This window comes from Fistularia commersonii, chromosome 17 (genome assembly GCF_037954325.1).
Source record: "Fistularia commersonii isolate RoL2024-O1a breed Wild chromosome 17, RoL_Fcom_v1.0, whole genome shotgun sequence".
Classification (NCBI taxonomy): Eukaryota; Metazoa; Chordata; class Actinopteri; order Syngnathiformes; family Fistulariidae; genus Fistularia; species Fistularia commersonii.
In genome coordinates, this window is record NC_141300.1 from 5,545,816 (window position 1) to 5,565,454 (window position 19,639).

Sequence of the window (19,639 nt, forward strand, 5' to 3'; positions counted from 1 at the left end):
TTCCCGGTAGTACGTGTATAAGGAAATGAAATGAGAAGAAAAAAAAACATCTTCAGAAGCGCTGCCAATCCCTTATTTCCCTATAAGAGTCACACATGCATGATTTTATTATTTAACGGAGATAAAACAATTACATCAAAATAGTTAGTTATAATTACAAAAATAGTTATAATATATATATAAAAAAAAATAAAATATATAAAAATAGTTTTAGTTGGGTATAAATAAACAGCCTGCTATTCCCCCTGGAATAGGAACTGAGTATTTTATCAGTTTAATCCTTTGACTGACAGCGTCTCTAAATTCACTGCGGTGGTTGGCCGGTAGTCGGCTGCAGGGCGATGACAGTTTCAACAAATAAATACTGACACCTTGTGGTGCTCATGCAGAGTGTCGTCCGACTGTATGCAAAGTGGAGTTCAACGCAATTGGGCTTTCTGCTTCACTGTGCATATTCTTGTGAAACTTAAATCGCCAGAAGAAACACCAAAACAGGTTCATGAAAATCTACCTTTATTTGAATGCAAAAATTTACAACTCAAAGCAATGCTGTTGCGGAGGAGAGGAATTCTGATTGCTGGTCAGTTGTATTTCTATTTGGCTGTTTCACCGTCCCCACTATGATCATCAGAGTCAGACCGGTTGAGCAGTGAGAACAAGAAAAGTAAAAGCTTCTCAGTCAAAGTCAGGGGACATAATCAGAGGATGACATGTGGAGGTGGCCTTCTAGATCAGATTCTCACGATTCTGTAAAAGGTGACAGCGGCAGTTGAATTTGCAAGATGTTCATATATCGGTCTGAACCACATAGTTCATTGCATCCTCTAACAATGTTCACGGCTGCTGAGTCGACGTTCGGGATCGAAGTGGTTTGAGTTCCGTTTTGTTTTTGCTCGGAAAACAGTCTTAACTGTTTTAGCTGCCTTACATATAGCCATTATTTGTCATGTTGTCAACTGAGAACAGGCCTGGAGTCATAGATAGAGGACAGCGGGGACTGTGTTCAAACTCAGCCTGAGGTGAAAAATAAAATTTCCAAGAAAATGATAAAAACATACACTGAAAGCAAAGCGTATTAAAGCAACCGCCGAAGGCATAACGTAATAATACTGAAGATTGAACGTAATCTTTTTTTTTTTTCATTTTTTCCTCTACTGTCAGGTAACATTGGCGGGTGTCATATGTTGTGTCAAATCTTGCAATATAAACCGATGATCTGATCCACAGTATGAGCTACATACATCATGGTGTAAACGCAAATGTACACAAGGCATCTACTCAAAAGGATTGTATCAAAATGTTCTAAAAATATCTCTGGTTGGTTTCACAAAAGCAAACTGTATCAAAAGCATTGGCCTAAAGCAAGCAATATAATAGGCTTAAACCCTTTTACACAACAAAAAGCATGGACAACCAATTACAACGCTTTGATTGTGGACCTATGGGGTCCCATACAGCACATGCAATCCATTAAACTCAACACAATCAAAGCACAATACGGAAAAATAACTTTTACTGCTGAACATCAGAGGGACAACCTTAGTTGGTCTATTGTGCTTCATACAGATTAGGGTTGACCTGTCTATACAACAATCATGGGTGTCTTACAGATGTGTTGACACGGCGCAGAGGCATCACAGAGCAAGTGACTCGAAGAGCGTCATGATAGGAACGGGACATCTACGGGATGACTCGGTGACCTCGGTGCAATTATCAATACTCCTGCTTCCCGCGAGCGTCACACCTCGATGTGCACGAGTTTCTCCACCAAGGATTCTGCGTACGGCATCATTCCCCTCGGTCCCGCTGGCTCTGTGAAACCTCTGAGAGTAGGTCTGTGCGGCTTCGATGCAGGAGTTGTGTATTGTAAACACCATGGGCCATGAGAACTGCACAGGCGGCATGGTAAAAGTGTAGTACTGTAGATTGCACAGAAATCCTAATTAGTTAATAACCTAATTGTTTTACATTCCTATGTTCCATAACATTGCACATGCCTTTAAGGAACACTTAGCACCATGCAACCTGAAGATGATTTGGCTCCTGAATGCATCATAAGTTGAAACAGGCCTTCTGTAATTATTTCTCTTACATTGAAAGTGTCAGCGAGAGTGTATGAGCGAACGCAATGATTTAATAATGAATTTCATATCTATCAGTGGAAAATATTTAGCTGGCATTGGATCATTTCTTTAGATTTAAATGATGCTGGCATATTTGACAGTAACTCAGGGAGACTGAACTTGCAATTCACAGCAAACTGACACACTGCAGATACTTTGATTCCACTTCGGTTCCGGCGTAACCCCTTCTAATACTTTACACTCGTCGTCAGACCGAGCACTCGGTGAGGCCTTAAGACCCGTGCAGTTATGTGATAATACCTTCATTATACTGATGAATTTTTGTCAGGAGTGCGTGCTGGGATTATTCAAGGTCTGATTATTGTGACTCTCCAGGACCGCAAGGATTAGTGACAAGGAATAATATGATTAAGATGCTTTTTCAGGGGGATGGGTAGCAATCTCAAATCTCACATCTGTTTGTCCCACGCAAAGACAAACAATTGGCGCAGACTTGAACCGAGTCCTGTCTGAGCAACCCCGACTTAGGTGATGAGATTACGGTGGTCTGATAGTGTTAAAGGGTGAGATTGGAACGATGCTAGGTACAGTGGTGCGTACCGCCTGAGGCGGCACAGTGTACAGTGGTGTGTCTCGGTCTGCGTGTGGCGGAAGTGCTCGCTCTACTCCTCAGCGGTGTGAGACAGCTGCTTTTCATACAGGCTGAGGACGTGATGCACAAACTGGTACTGCTCGCACGTCTGGATCATCCCACCCCTGATGCACAAACACAAGCACAATAGTGGAACATATTTAATGTTTTGAGTAAATATACACATGTGTTACAAAGCCATATCCAATCAAAATACACCTTAGAAATCTGTTTCATTTTCCACGTGAGATTTAATTACTTTTTTCACGGTGAGACAAGTGCACTGCAAAAAGGAGAAAGAAAGTAAAAGTTGTGACCGGACTGTCAGATGAAACGTTAATGCATGACCCTTAAGGTTAGACTGGTACTGCGTGGACATTGTTGCATCTGATCTTGGGGTTTTAAGCAGTTTTAGTCTGTATTTATATTCAATTCACTCCTCCATTTACTGTCTCCTGTTTATTTTTGGCCTTATTTTGTGATCATACATTTGTTGCGCTGTCGATTAAATGTGTCCTTCCTAGCAAGCAGATGGCTTTAGGTTCTGGGATCAAACATGCTTGGACAGGTTAACTGTGATTGAGGGTAAGAATGACTAAAAATAGATTGTTTTTTATTTCAAAGGAGTTCAATTAATAAAAACACAATGTTTCCAGGGCCCTTTGTTTACAAGAGAGCCAAACCTAGGGCACTGGATTTTCATAAACAGATTCACGAGGAACAAGGGTGTCAGAAACGTGGTGGAAGGACTGCAGTCTTATAACTGCAGTCTCAGGGTCTGCGGCAACGTGTTACGAGGAGCGATTTTTCTCTCTTCCACTCCAGAGGAGCCTCCATCCAGCATGTTTTTGAATGTTTTGCCATTCCAGTGCTGCAAAATCCAAATGAACCGTCAAAACCAGACAGACGCCTTAGAATGATTTGATCGTTTGAATCAGGTGTGCCGAAGCAGAGAGCCATCCGAAAACGGACCATCAAAATCATTATATTGTCTGGAGCTCGTGAAAGTCTTCTCAAACCTACCAGTAATCAAACTTGTTATGGGGCCGGTATTAAAACAGTATACAAATGTGGTGTAAAGTCAATAGCCATAAAAAAACAAATTAATAGATATATGAGTAAATATATTTCCACCAAGTTTTGACACAAACACTTGTCATTAGCTGACATGAATACGTGTTTCTGTGGAAAAAGAGGACATACAAAATATATGGTTCCGGGATTTGGCCTCTGCTCGGCCTGGAAATCATTTTGTTTGCGCTCTTCATTGTGAAATAGGGAAATAGCATTTACTTACCAACTGCTAGAACATAATGGTTTAGAATGTGGGAGGCAAAATGTTAGTAGGGAAGTTCGTAAACATGTTGGACCACATGCCTGACAGGGTCACCCGCTCTTCCAATTTATTGATCATCTACTGACATTTCGCACGGTGAATTTGGATCATCATCTCAGTTGCTTTTGCTTGAAATACCACCAGTGAAAGATAAGTTCTCTGTCTGAACAGACAGTCTGAACGAAACCGACAATGACACCTTGACCAGTGAATCAGAGGCGAAAATAATAACAATTATTATTGGCAGACCGACACATTAGCTCACCGTGAAGAGACCCCACAGATACCAAATTGCAGTTAATATTATTTTTTTGCACCTGTTCCGTTCCCATTGCAATGAGCTAAAATGTGTTTCATTGCCAGGATTTTCTCATTTAAACTTAAGAGAAGGGATTATGTTACTGAATGAATTAGCTTTTATGAGTCTTGGAAGTGTAAAATGATGGATTTAACCATTAGGGAGATGGTGCTATGGGCAGACCGCATGGTTGGTATTCAAATAGTCATCTATTTTCATTAGATTTAATCTTAAGACTAACCCTGTGGATATTTAGCTTGTGAATTTGACCCAGATCTATTATTGTAAGAGTTCAGCATCATTGTGGCAAGTCATAGCTCACCTGTCCAGACGGAGCTGGCAAGTGGCTCTCAGGATGTCGACCACTCCCTCGGTCCTCAGCTGCTTACAGAGGATGGAGGTGGCAATGAAGCATCCAGTGCGACCAATTCCAGCACTGCAAGCCAAACAATCGAGGTGAGAGGTTGGAGGAGGAGAAAACAGAAGGATCAATCATTTGATCAGTTAATAATTTGATTGGAAGGATTGCCAGATGGCGTTTGATCTGTTCATTAGAAGACTGCCAAGTGGCTCTTCTGTCCGCACCAGTGTTTTCATGAGCCTTTGACTGACAGATTACATTTAATTTGTGCAAAGCAGGTGTGTAACTCTTCTGGGGAAGGTACCTGCAGTGCACAATTATAGGGCCGCTAGAGGTGACGGCTTCCTCTCTGGCTCTTTCCACTTCCATCACCAGTTCCAGAAGAGGCGGGGCTTTATCCGGGGTCTTCTGATCGGGCCATGAGGTGTACCAGTACTGTCGCAGGCTCCGCTCTTCATCTCCACACTGAAGCACATGCACACAGATGATAACATACACCGACACACAGCCATGAAATGCGCTCGATCATATTATTTACACGCTGACATGTCACTGAGTGAGAGACGCAGTGGGAAGGAATATTTTGATTAGCCTGATGCTCTGCATGTACATCCACATTGTTACCTTGGTGTTAGTTGCCATGACAACAATGAGGAGAACAAGACACTAAAACAGAGTCAGGGTTATAAAAAATAACTTACTTAGTGTATTCCCCCTTTGCTGTTACTGTAGCCAACATAATGACACCACCTGGCTTGCTCTGTTCCATGAGTTGCTATTGTCAGTCTGACAGTACCAGTCAATCCCACAAACAGACGGAAACTGAATAAACAGCAGACTTTTGAAATCAACATACTTTTTAATTAGCAAGACATCCGCTGGTGTAGGAAAAGGTTGCGGTGAATCATTTTGTGTGCCTTGACAAACGTGAATGCCCATATTAATTATGAAAACAACATTAAAACGTCATGAATGCGTGAACGTGAAAATAAACAAAATCCAGTGCCCCAATAGACACATCCATGAACGCCAGGTGGGCCCTACAAAAATATTCCCTACAACTCATATGGCCCTACAGCTAACATTTGTGAAGAAGGTTGATGGATTTAGTCTAACTTTAGGTGTAAGTTTAACTTTCCTCATTGAAAATGTGTTAAATGGACCTGTGATGGGTTTGAATTGGTCGCATATTCAGCAAGCACAGAAAGTTTAGGCCATGTTTTAACAGCAGAAACAGATTGTTCACAGATTTGTATAATATGGACATTAATAGAATACACATATCAGCAAATTGTGCTGCCATGAGGGGTTTGTGAAATGTATGGTTTTCCATATGAACAGTTATTTTTGCTGTCTTAATATACTCTTTTCAGGCTGTTCTTCACTATGAGTTTGCTGTTTTACGGAGGTCAGGGTCAAGGCCTTGCAAAAGTTAAAATAAAATAAAATAAAATAAAATAAAATAAAATAAAATAAAATAAAATAAAATAAAATAAAATGATCATTGTATTGTATTGTATTTGTACATTTATTTTTATATGTAACGGATTCAAATTTATTGTGCGTATTGTTCTTCACTATCTGTTGTGTGTCTTACCTTCAAAGTAAACACCCTCAGACTGTAGTCATCCTTCTGTGTTACCGTGACTACCATGATTTCGATGCCCTCATGGGTCACAGTGTCTTCAGGCCAGTATTCTGCACATTTCTGTGAGACAGACACACAAATGGACCAAATATCCACTTATCTCTTTTTCCTTCCATCAATGCATCCATGATCATCATCACTGTTGTCCCCTTGTATGTTTCCAGAGTGACCTCATTTTTCTCCTCCAGGTTGGTGATCATAACAACAATAGGGCTTCTCTCCTGCCACACCATCCTCCAGAAGTCTCCCACTGTGTTCACGGTCGGACCCTGAGTGGCGATGTAGACACGCTCCTCGCCCCCATAACCCTACATGCAGTGCAAGCAAGCTATTATCATAACCTTGGCCTGGAAAGGTCCAACACTCTAAATGTCCATAGAAAATAAAACAGGTGACTTAATATAAATCGGCCGGACTGTTTTCCTCACCAATGGACATCATAAACTTACTTTAAGATAATTAGCGTTGATGTAGGTTGTCAGAAAGTCATCCTCATCCTGTGACGTCAAGATAACTCTGCTGTGTGTGTCTGCAGACAGGTAGGGCAGTAGACGTCAGCAGGGTATGGTGGAAAATAGTATTTACATAATTGTATTTGCTGTGTTTCAGTTTGTTGGAAGGTGATTCAGTTTCATGGCAAAGATCAAGGGAGATATGATACAATGAAATGGGGGTTCCCATGACGAAAAAAAGCACATCTTGTGAAGGAACCGTTGTAAGTTGTGTCTCTGCGGTACTCACTGGGCAAGATGGTTTTGTAGCGGTTCTTTCTCACCAGCCCCGGGTAGTTGTACTCCTTTGGGTCCACAAAGTTCATGGGAGTTTCCTGAGAATGGACAAAGAACAATAGGTGATGTCGGTGCAACAACAAGCAGCCAGCGCTGTACGGGACAGAGAGTACTGCCCATTCCTTCGACAATTTAAAAAAAAACATCCGAGACATTAAGTCATATGTCACCTGACAGTAAACTGTACTTTTGGTCCAGTACGTGCCTGAGAGAGCCTGGACTAATTGTGTGTGATGTTGAATACCCATCCTTAGAGTGACAGACGCTGAAATCCACTGTAGGTTTCATGAGCAAATATGGCAATATCTATGTCTCTTTCGCCTACTAACAGGCAGCGGGAAAGCTCACGGGTGTGTGCAGAGCCCCACTGGGCTCTTGGGTGTGTGGGTGTCTGCAAGTCGGTCTGCGCCTCTGATCGCCCTCTGTGTATATATGTCAAGCTGAAGGGTACAAATGGGTAAATCGCACTCACGTAAAACTCAGCCTGCAGGCCCTGGTCGTCCATGGCCCGTCTGTGCAACATGGCAGGGGACAGGATGTGCGTTCCCTGCCGCAGGTACTCCTGGGCGGACTGGTCCCTGGGGGAGAGCTGGGCTCCGTAGCCATAGGGCTCTGTGCAGCCTGGTGTGCACATGTCCAAGGTGAGGGAAACATTGGAGCCCCTCCTGTGTGATGCATGATGAATCAAACAAACGCCTATGTACACATACAGCATGCCCAGTATGAGTTGGAGATATTCCCAGCACTTTAATGCCAACCTCTCCTGGAGCCCCACTGGTGTGACTGTGAGGGTGGCGGCGTCTCCCTCCGGCTTGTTCTCGGTGCCCGTCTCAAAGACTGGAGTCTGGGGAATAGGGTCCAGGTCCAGCAGATCCTCCTGAGCGTCCGTCCACTCCGACAGCGTGAAGGAGGGCTGACGGCTCACAGACTGACGCCGATCACCGATGTCCCTTGATACGGCTTTCGGTGACCGCAAGCCAGCGCCGTAACACCACTTACACACCATGTGGACGACCTGAGGAGACACCAATGGAGAATTTAATAAGCATCATTCGACTTCAATCCTGCAGTCAATAAATTTACGATTTAAATGACAAACCATCCGTCTGACACTTGTAAACTACACTCGAGCTTGCTTACAGTTAGCTCAGTGAAGGGACAAATACTTCAAATTCCCCTAAAAACAAGTTTTCTGATGATAAAAAAAAAAAAAAAAAATGCAGGACGTTACCATGCTAACACAGATGGCCACACCGATGCCCGCAGTACCGTGCACGATCCAGTTGTGTTGCGTGGTGTCTATCACCTCTCTCATCAACGCCATGGACTGGCCAGAGCAGAAAGAGACACACAGGACAGACAGATAGACAGTGGACACATCACATCCTCAGATTCAGACTTTTTGCTATCTATGATCCATGACTGACACTTACGTCCATTCCAAATATTGGGTGGCAGGGTAAGACAAAGCTAAGGTAGAAGTCAATGACCTGGAGGGCTTTATAGATGGAAGAGAGTGGCCCATTTCCCTCCACCACAAAAAATACCCAGTACCCCTGGGAGGAGAGAGGGAAGGCAGATTGTCATTGTGCTGCCCTCCAGTCATTCATGCACTAGTAATCAGGCTCTCAGGTGAAAAGAGAAAGAGAGAAGAAAAGAAGATGTCTGATTACACAGGCACAAAAAAGCTGCAAATTGACCACATGCAGTCGAGTGTCATAATAATGGCCACAAGACCCCCCTTTTTTTTTTCCCCTTTTTAAACGTATGGTAATGTTGCACCTGTCAGTATTTCTGAAATGAATCAAACATGAAACCGGCAGAAAGAGCGATGGAAAAAAGCGGATGCATACTAAAAAGGTGTCCAATTTTAGCCAAAGTACACTGTGGGCTGAAGCACCTAGAGGATATGACGGGGTAATGATGCATATGTGAAGAAAATCTCAAAAATAAGGGTCAAGTTGAAAGAATCCTCCGAGCGCTCGCGCTGAGGTTTCGATGGCGTAAGTGATGCATCTAATATACGGGGTTTTTCACATTCTGTAAATCCATGCTGAGTTGAAAAGAAGTATTTCAAGTAAAGCGCAGTGCTACATTCTGCCATATGAGACATAACAAAAGTAATGGAAACTTCTGGCTCATTTCCCACCCACTCACATCCACTCACGTACCGTGACTTGGGAGACGACAAAGAGGGCAGCCCAGCAGTAGAACTCAATCACAAGTGAGTACACTTTGTGCATAAACACTTCCGGGCCTTGTGATCTTTGGCCGGACCCGTCTTTACATTCTTGCGGCCCATCCTTTTTGGGGGCTCCGTCTATTTTTTCAACCTTTGTCGGCTCATCCAACCAAACCGGGTCTTCATCGGGCCTCAGGAAGATGGAGTCCTCGGTGTGGGAACGGGTGGAGCTGCTCAGCCGGCGGGTCATGATCCTCCTGTTAAATGAGGCTCCTGTGTGTTAAGGGTATTTGACACATTAATCCTCTCTGCAATCACAGGGCTTTCAAGTTAGATCCTAATTCTGTTGTCTGATGTAATCTGTTGCTTAAACTGTATTGTGTTAAAGTGGGGGCGGGATTTGGAGTGTGTGATCTCTCGGCCTATTCAAAAATTGTATTTTTAAATGAATCGGTTTCACGTCAGGTGTCGTGTGTGTTGTTACCATTAAAACGCACTGGAAAAAAAAGTTCATCTGACCTTGGATATGAAAACACACGTCACACTGAAATGGTTTTTACTAATCCCATTATCAGGCCTTTGCACAAAACTGACAGCAATCACTTTGTTAAATTACAATTTTAGCTTGTTCTTGATAGTGTTTGTCAGGTTGCGTGTTTAAAGGAATATGTGTGTATGTGACAGACGCACTTGCATTTGTACCACAGTCCCATTCAGAGCAGCTTGGAGTGGCCCTAATATCCGGACCCTGTTGTCTTACATAGATAGGTGTGTGTGTGTGTTTGTACGAGTGTGTGTGTTTGTGCGTGTGCCAGATTGTGTCATTTATCCCATTCTTATGTATTTCTTATTCATGAGAAACATATCTTTATACAGTTACACAAACAGCAAGTTAATATGATATAAATCATTCTGTTTTTATGGTTAAACCTTGAGTTGAGCCGGAGCTACAGAATGTTTAAGGCTGTTGCTAAAGTAAGGAAATATATGTAGAGAGAAGCAAATATAATTTCCTCTGAAGTGTGTGTGCATGTGTGTGTGTGTGTTTGAGAGAGAGTGAACGAGTGAAAGTAAGAGAGAGAAAGAGAGAGAGAGAGAGAGAGAGAGAGAGGTTCTCCTTTGTGAAGAGATGAGTCAGGGGGAACATGTTTACAGCCCTGTCCGTTGCCTTGGCAACTGAGTGGCTCTCATCCCTCTCATCCGTCCTGAGCATTATCATCTACTCACAACAAACACACACACACACACACACATACACACACACACACACACACACACACACACACACACACACACACACACACACTGTATCAATCACCAGTGAATTCAAAGCCCTTTTCCGCTCTGCTCTTTTGTCCTTCAACCATTAATAAAGCTTTTTTGTACATTTGGCTGTTTACCACACACGCTTTGTGTGAAACTGTGAATGCAGGACTCCGTGGAAGTAATTGGATCACATTCCACTTTCGTCTGAATTAGTTGGGAGCGAGTTTTCATCAATAACCTCAACCAACGATGCATGTGATCGACCTGTGAGCATTATTTTTCCTTTTGCTCATTGAGGTGATTCTAAGAAAAAAAAGTAGTATTTAAGAAATTACCCATCACAGTCACTCACCTTTAAGAGTGCGGGATCTGCTGTAGGAGTAAGATCACATGATCATGATAAATCTTGTATCTTGGAGCAACCGGTCGCTGTCAGCCATTGTCTGGCAAAGTCACATCTGGAGGACAACAGGTGAACATTTCCCTTCATTTTTTAACTTTAAGAGAAATATGGGGCAACATGACAATTTTTCAAACACAAATCATCTTCAAATATACAGCAAAGTACGACTGGTCACTCTCCTGATGCAAGGATGGAGGATGGATGGAGTGGGTGAATTTCAAGAAACACCTGTGCCTTTTTTTCTTGAAGTAATGCTACGTTACAAAGTAAACTGTCAATACATCCACCCTCTTGATGGTTTGGTGGGAGCCCAGCTTACCAGATTACCTAGATACCCAGTTTTTCTCCTGCTGATTCAGTATGCGTGAAGTCATTCACTCCCTGCTCATCTCCCCATACTCCCTCCCTATCCTCCTATGCTGCTGGACCTTGTTGAATGGACAGGGTGAGCTCAGTGGAATATGAAACCAAAGCAGTCACAAGAGCTGCGGACAAGTGTGTGTGTGAGTGTGTGTGCGTGTGTGTGTGTGTGTGTGTGTGTGTGTGTGTGTGTGTTTGTGTGTGTGTGATAGAAAGAGTGAGAGACTGCAGGTGTTGAACCAAGGGGGAGCTGCTTTGAGTCCTTTTTTTCTCTCTCTGTTTGCTGTGAAGGAGGTTTTGAAGTGATGACGCTAGTTTGCCCGGCTTGTAGCCATAGCAACATGCATGCATACAATGTACACTTCTCGTATATACATGCTATAGACAGGCACAAAGACACGTATTGGGTTGTATAGGAGAAACTGCGAAATTTCCATTTGCCAGTGTTTTTGAGCAACAGATGGGCAGGTGAGTGGACGGAGGAAGGAATGGGAGGTAAAGCTGCTCTTTTTGTTTGAAGGTTGTCTGAAGGGATGACGCAGTAAGGATGGCATTTTGGTTACTGGGGTACCCAGGATACTGTATCGCGCGCACACACACAGATTGGCTCTGAAAATGCGAAATGAAAAATACAAAGATATTTCTTCTCTGGGAGCAAAGTGACAATATTTAAGTTTGTCTAACAGTTCGGCGCATCTTTGATTTCACTTTCTGTGGTTTGTTTTTCAGGTTCTTTTTTTATAGTTCTGTGAAGAAACTGTCAGTCAGGGCATTTGGAAGGCCATGGACGTTTTCATTCACGATTCCCTCAGCCCTTATTTCTCAAATTCTATGGTCAGTATATCAATGATATTTAAAATGGAGATCCAGTAATTATTTACTATAACTTGGCCAAATAGATAAAAAATTATAAGTGTCTGGCCGATGTCCTTGGAACTTACTGCAGGAGAAGGCAGTAGATATGGACTCGGTCCCTTTGCATCGATGCCTCTAACTTTCTTCTGTGCAGATTTTTTAGGCTACAAAAATGAATGTGTTTCCTGCTGCCAAATTATTATGACTCATTCATCATTCACGCCTGACATATTTTGGCCCAAAACTTATTGAATGCACATTATATATTGCTCAAAATTTCACCACATTAAAACAATCTGCAGTATGAAACCAAACCTGCCAGGGTGACCGAGCCTCTGTCCTCGCTGAAGGTCTACTGGCTTTCGGCCCTTCCAAACACGAACCCCCTCCGTCTTCATAGATCATGCGCTGAGTATTGTTATCGATCCGCGTTCATTCAAAGCGTCCACCATCCCCCCTGAGCTTAAACAACAATAATCCCATGTCCTGTGTCACAGTAGAACTGCAGGACCAGTGAGCTCGGCAAAGCTCTTTCCAGCAGCCAGCAACAAGCCAAAATAATGATGTTTTTTTTTTTTTTTGCGGTGGCAATTGGCCCATGTTTTCATGGATAGTCCCGATGATGGAAATGAATGCTGTGTCTGGATCAACATTTAGATTCTATTTTCACATCTAACAGGAGGCTGTTTTTAAAAACCTCATCACCTTCATAGCAAAATAAAAAAATAAAATAAACACATTTTTTTAAAAATGAACCAAGTAGCATTTCCTGTATCCAGCTGAATCAATGTCAAGAGTGAAGTGTCGAGTGTGTTGGTGAAGTGCTCATGTGGCAGGGAGATGAAGTAAGAGGAAGCTCTTACTGTAAGTGATGATGGAACAGTAACATGAGATAAAGCAATGAGGGCCTCATCAACCTTTCTCTCTCTCACTCAGTCACTCGCTCACTCGGTCACTCACTCACTCACACACACACACACACAGAACACACAATCTTGACATTACAAACACAAGCTCACACTGAATCAGTGAATGGCTGAATGACCTTAAAATCAAATGTCCAGCAAGCCCGCTGTATTTCACCCAGACAGATAATCAATCACCGCTACTTTTTACATACACTTCTACAACCTCCTGCCGCAGCTCTATTTCAAAGGCAAATCTCATTAACACCCGTATAAAATAACAATTCTGCCTAAGCTATACTGTATGAATAATTGAAATGTGCTGCATAGCGAATTGATTCACAGTCTGCTGGAGATAAATCTGGATTGCCAGTGACAACATATTGTGTTACATGATTATAATACATCGCAACATCAGTGCAGGAATCCCCGGCAGACATTCAGTCTAAGACAAAAGACCATTCATATCACATACGTGGCTACGGTGAGCCGGGGCGGCCACACCATGCAGAGCTGCATGGATTAGTAATGAATCACCCTGGGAGGTGGACTGTTGCATCTCTCTCTGGTAACTCCCACATTGTCACACAGACATGATACAACAAAGAGGAAATCAAGCTTCGGGTGATCAGAGATGAATGAAAAAAAAGGTATTCCGGCATCCAGACACTAACCTGTTGTCGGCTTGAATGTGGAAATGAACACATGCAGAGGCTTCATGATGGATCACTACCTTTTTACAGCCAGAAAAGCGCAGTATCTATATTAACTGTGGGGGCTTTACTGTGGAATTGGTATTCACCTCATGTCGCACAACCACGGAGGGGAAGGGAGGGAGAGACAGAGGGGAGGAGAAGAGGGCTGGAACACTCACTTGTCCAGAGCCTAAAGTCTGGTTAGGATAAGTCGTCTTACCTGACTGAGCCTGTCTTCACGTCGCCATCTGCTACACTGCTCCCTCCGAGCCAAAGACCGGGAGTCAAGCACTTCTAACCACGCCAATCCCTTTACTGCTCCTCTGTCTGCCAGGGGAAGGTGTGAGAGGGAGGCAGGCTGACGGATGTGTGTGAGGGTTAGGGGAGGCAGAATCCAACGAATGTGGGTGTTTGCATCTGAAAGGGGAGAGATAGAGGCAGAAAAGTCTTATGATATTTCTATTGTTTGTATCCTGGAGGAGAGAGAGATCCACAGGCGGCAGCTTCGTCTAGGTATATGCAGCAAGAGGCTGTGCGGTAGCCTTGGCAACAGAGCCAGGATGAGGGAGAGAAGGCAAGGGAGCTGGAGAACAGGGGCATAGAGAGAGAGAGAGAGAGGGAGGGAGAGAGAGAGAGACAGAGAGACAGCATATCAATCTCAAGGTGGGGACATACATCTTTGACATTAACTTCCCCCATTGTAAACTGAATCAAAAACATGCTATTCTTTTCTCTACGCAAGGGAAATGTTTATACTGCAAATGTTATTTCTTCTTGAGCATTAATACTCTGCTGTATTCCTTATCTGGTATTAAAATAACATACCAATATTTATGCATTGCTATCTTCAAAAAATTAACTGATAATGTTTACAGATTAATAAAAGATATAGTTTCATATTTTATTATCCATCCATCCATCGTCTGCCGGTTATCTTGTGCTCAGGGTCGCGGGGGAATGATGGAATCTATCCCATCTGTCATCTGGTAAGAGGTGGGGTACACCCTGGTCAATCACAGGGCGACATACATTGACGGACAACCATTCACTCACTCACTCATTCGGGGCAATTTTGGCGATTTTTTCCAATTAACCTGCTGCATTTTTTACACTGTGGGAGGAAACCGGAGGACCTGGAGGACACCCACACAGACACAGGGAGAACATGCAAATTCCACACAGAAAGGTCCCCTCGTCGGAACTTAACCAAGGTCCTTCGTGCTGTGAGGCCGAAGTGGTAACCACTATGCTGCCCAAATATTATATTATATTATATTATATTATATTATATTATATTATATTATATTATATTATATTATATTATATTATATTATATTATATTATATTATATTATATTATATTATATTATATTATATTGGTGCAGTGCGAGCTGGCGAGCTGATCCTCGGCTCTTGGGACATGTACTGTCACCTTTGACAGGGAAAGAGCCTGAGTTGGGGCACAAGGCTGAGAGATTCCGACTACATACAGTCGGACTCACCTCACCTCTTTTTTACACTGTAGTTGCCCAAGTGTGAGGCGTCGGGCAGGTGTGGGCATATTGAGTCCCCCCTGACTCGTCACTTGTATGGCGGGATTCCACCCCGTGGACCAGGTGGTAGCTTCCCTCCGCCTTCAGGTGGGGGGACAGGTTCTGACTGCTAGAGAGCGCTCATACCGGGGACTCCCTCGTCTTATTGGGAGATTTCAATGCTCACGTAGGCAATGACGGTGTGACTTGGAAGGGTGTGATTGGGAGTGGTAATTTGTTACTGGACTTCTGTGCTCCTCATGGATTGTCCATAACAAACACCATGTTCAGGCATAAAGGTGTCCATATATGCACTTGGCAACAACACATCTTAGGTCACAGTTCTTTGATTGACCTTGCGGTTGTGTTGTCAGACTTGCAGCCACATGTCCTGGACACTTGGGTGAAGAGAGCGGCGGAGCTGTCAATTGATCACCACCTGGTGGTTAGCTGGCTCCTATGGTGGGGGAGGATGGCACTCAGACATGGCAGACCCAAACGTAACGTGACAATCTGCTGGGAATGTCTGGCAGAGTCCCCTGTCAGAGGAAGTTTCAACTCCCACCTCTTGTAAAGCTACAACAACGTCTTAAGGGAGACGAGGGACATTGAGTCTGAATGGGCCACGTGCTTCCACTGTTGAGGCAGCAGACCAGAGCAGTCAGCAACTGTCGGGGCGGTAACAACCGAACCCGCTGGTGAACCCCAGTGGTGAGGGATGCCGTCAAACTGAAGAATGAGTCCTATCGGGCCTTTCTAGCCTGTGGGGCTCCGGAGGCAGCTGACAGATACCGACCAGTCAAGCGGCATGCAGCTTCGTGGTTGCCGAGTGTGGGAGGAGTTTGGGGAGACCATGGAGAACAACTTCCGGTGGGTGTCAAGGAGATTCTGGTCCACCATCCGGTGGCTCAGGAGGGGGAAGCATTGCTCCGTAAACACTGTGTACAGTGGGTGCAGGGCGCTGATGGCCTCATCTTGATATGTAGATCGGTGGTAGGAAGTTGAGACCTCCTCAACGCCGTTGAAATGCCTTCTGACGGGGAAGCAGAGCCTGCGGCAGGGTCCTCGAGGGGTCATGGGAGTTTGCCCAACCAGTCTACATGTGTTTTTTGGATCTGGAAAAGGCATTTGACTGTGTCCCATGGGCAATCCTGTCGGGAGGTGCTCCGGGAGTATGGGGTAATGAACCCCGTCATACGGGCTGTTCGGTCCCTGTATGATCAGTGTCGGAGGTCCGCATTGCCAGTTGTAAGCCGGATCCATCCGGTTCCCAGATAAGCGGAGGAAGATGGATGGATGGACGGATATGATATGATATGATATGATATGATATGATATGATATGATATGATATGATATGATATGATATTACAAAAAAAATACATTTCATGTTCTTTATATTTGTATTTGTGAGGGTGGGATCATAAGACAACAATGAGCAGTGCACACCCCCTCTGCTACACACCTTGTCCTCCCCACGGTATGATTGCCCCCCCCCCCCCGAATCACTGGGGTCCTCGCTGTTCCTACACCCCCCCCTCCATGTTTTCAGCTCCTTCTGCTCCCACCATTCTCATCTCTTCTATCACATCTCTGCCTTACAACTCCCCTTCTCTCACTTCCGCTCTGATCCTCTCTGGTTCCTTACAACCTGATTTCATTTTTTGGCTCCCCTATGAGTGTGTTGTGTTCTCTTTCTCCCCCCCCCCTCTCAGTCAGTCTCTGTCCCTCCTTCCTGTCCTGCCATATGGTAGCTCTCTGAAGTGACCTGCAGAGAATGGACACACAATGACAGGAGAAGCCTGTTTGAACAGGGCTGTGATTGGAGCGTTCGTTCTGAATGTGAAAAATACAAGATTTAATGTGTTAATTAGAGAGCTTATCATCTTTTGACAGCCACGGTTTTGTGGGCAGAGAGAACGAACGCCGTACTAAACCTTGACTTATTCCTCTTGGCTTTTCTAAGCAACGTCACAATATCGTGGGTTGAACATTACTAATTAAAGCTCGAGGGAGATCTGATTTTATTCACGATCGTTTTGAATGAGATATGCCTATGTGTGTGTTTGTGAGTGTGTGACATCACATCTAATGTGCAAAGTGGTGAATTGAAACACGTTTGCACCGTTTTCGTTCACTATTTATGACCCACTTCATAGTTCTCTCCTCTTTGTCCGTATATCTCCCACACATCCCCCGGTTCAATCAGCTAAATGAACTCCTCTGCTTTCTTATCTTCCCATCCGTGTCCTTTTTTCAAAATGACCTCATCGCTCTCTCTCTCCACAAACACATACACATACATGCGGGCGTGCACGCATGTACTCACGCAAACACACACACACACCTTTTATTCCCTTCACCTGCAAGGTCACTGCTAAAGTGTAAACAGTGAGTGTGAAAGCATTATCTAACCTAATTAATGATACAGGGAATGAGGCCGACATCCAGTGGCCTTCGGCTGTCTGGTTCACAAACAGCTTCACCCCAAACAACAAGCTATTATATCACTTCCTCATTTTCTCTCATGTTCATGCCACATTTTTTTTTCTTTTCCTCCTAAAATGCTTCTATAAGAAGTTGAACTTGTCATATACAAGAAGAATGATTTCTTCCAAGAAAGTGTATGTAGTTCAGAACATACAGATTAATGCAGAAGTATGTGCATGTGTATGAAGTGGAGCAGCAGCATTCCTCAAAAGGGTTACAAAAGGGGCATCTAGCAGCACCACGACCCCCCGCCGGTGTCTTTATGAATGACTAGTAGCCGACCGAATCCGTCTTATTAACACATGCCTCATAAAACACAGTCTAAACCAGACTGGCTGGCTATACTAACCGCATTTACAGTTGAGGAGGCTGGGAGCGTTAATGTTTTGGTCTGACGACCTCGTCTTGTTTCTTTTGTTCTGTGACACACAGAGCATTATATCTGCTGGGAAACAGTATTTACGAGCAAACAAAGCCGGTTATTTGACAGTAAATTCAGCTTTGTCACCGTCGACACTGTTTGGATATTTATTGTGATGTTACACAAAATCCTCTGGGGGAAAATTAGTGCAATTATAAGATATATTTCCGTGAAAAAATAATGATCAGAAGTTTTATTTCTCTTTCACTTTTACTCCACATGAACAGGAAGCAAGAGCTCCCATTTTCTTTGGATAATTTCTTATATATTATTATATACATAATTTCTCCCATAATTTATTGAGATTTTTTTTCCCCCTCAATATTTCTGATCATAGTCCCATGTAGCGTTATTGTTTTATTTTGACCATCCGTGTAAAATGGTAAAACTTTGCAGAAGTGTATCCACCCGTGTGTGCAGATTGCGACTGTTAAGGTAAGCTATGCGAGGCTAATGTATCATTAATCACTGGTCAGATGAAGCATTTAATCTCAATAGAAATGTAAATTAAGTTTGATAGACAAAGTTTTAATTTGAATTTTCCAACTTCTATCGCAACCTCTAATTGCTGACAACTGGATCGACATGCGTTTGAATCTTTGTTCTGTGACCCTGATCAAAACAAAGGCAAGACACAAAATGTTGCTGCGTAAGAGTTTGATCAGCGCTGTCCCCTCCCTGCAGTGAAGCACAAGGCCGTGATTCTCAATAAGCTGCAGTTTTGGGCGATCAAAAAGAGGAAGCTTTTTTTGTTTTCATGTCTTGATTACGTGATGGAAATTCATCTGTAACATTACGTAGAGAGATAAATATTCCAAATGTATTATTTATAAACATACGGCCTTTGGTGAAGATGTCAGATTCTTTGTTTTTCAAACACAATAGTTCCCTCTGTTCAGGAACTTCAGGGGAAATATGTTGCAATTGAGGTCGAAAGCAACATGAAACATTTTCTGTATATTTCAAAACTAATAATGGATTAAAGAGTCACATTGCATGTTCAATTCATACATACATTTCGAAAATATACCTAAAGCCACATAAGTATACTTCATGCAAAATAACTCAAAATGCAAGGGGTACTAAATCTGCAAACCTAGCCAAAAAAAAATCAAGGGAAAAGAAAATGAAATTAAAAAATCTACACAAACATACCCTACCGTTTTCATTGTTTATAAAACAGAACAAACATTTATGGTTTTCTAAGTACCTTAACATTTGCGATAGTCATGTTGCTGATACAGTGTCAGTTTTCTTTTATTCAAATACTAAAAATTCTTATAATGCCCTTCATGAGCACTTTGACAAAATTTGAATTTAGAATCTCATCAAATTAGGGAGTAGTAGTACATGTAGTACATCTTACAAATGTCTTCTACCTACAAC

The 19,639-nt window shown here is 43.1% G+C and overlaps 1 protein-coding gene across 6 annotated transcripts; it reads right to left on the reverse strand.

The window, feature by feature from the left end:
• Window positions 1-498: 498 nt before the first annotated feature.
• On the reverse strand, window positions 499-14,354 carry ptpn5 (protein tyrosine phosphatase non-receptor type 5). Of its 6 annotated transcripts, none has more exons than XM_086163419.1 (14): window positions 14,033-14,354; window positions 10,947-11,052; window positions 9,318-9,585; window positions 8,580-8,702; window positions 8,378-8,473; window positions 7,905-8,161; window positions 7,619-7,811; window positions 7,100-7,184; window positions 6,808-6,887; window positions 6,529-6,666; window positions 6,308-6,418; window positions 5,015-5,175; window positions 4,672-4,785; window positions 499-2,840 (listed from the first exon to the last, which is right to left on the reverse strand). In XM_086163419.1, the coding sequence occupies exons 3-14, from the start codon at window positions 9,576-9,578 to the stop codon at window positions 2,747-2,749; spliced, it is 1,713 nt and encodes a 570-aa protein (XP_086019545.1). In that variant the 5' UTR covers window positions 9,579-9,585; window positions 10,947-11,052; window positions 14,033-14,354; the 3' UTR covers window positions 499-2,746. The 6 variants fall into 6 exon arrangements, with proteins under 6 accessions (XP_086019545.1, XP_086019547.1, XP_086019546.1 ...); XM_086163421.1 differs by having other exon boundaries at window positions 9,318-9,601; XM_086163420.1 differs by lacking the exon at window positions 14,033-14,354 and adding an exon at window positions 13,792-13,896.
• Window positions 14,355-19,639: the final 5,285 nt, after the last annotated feature.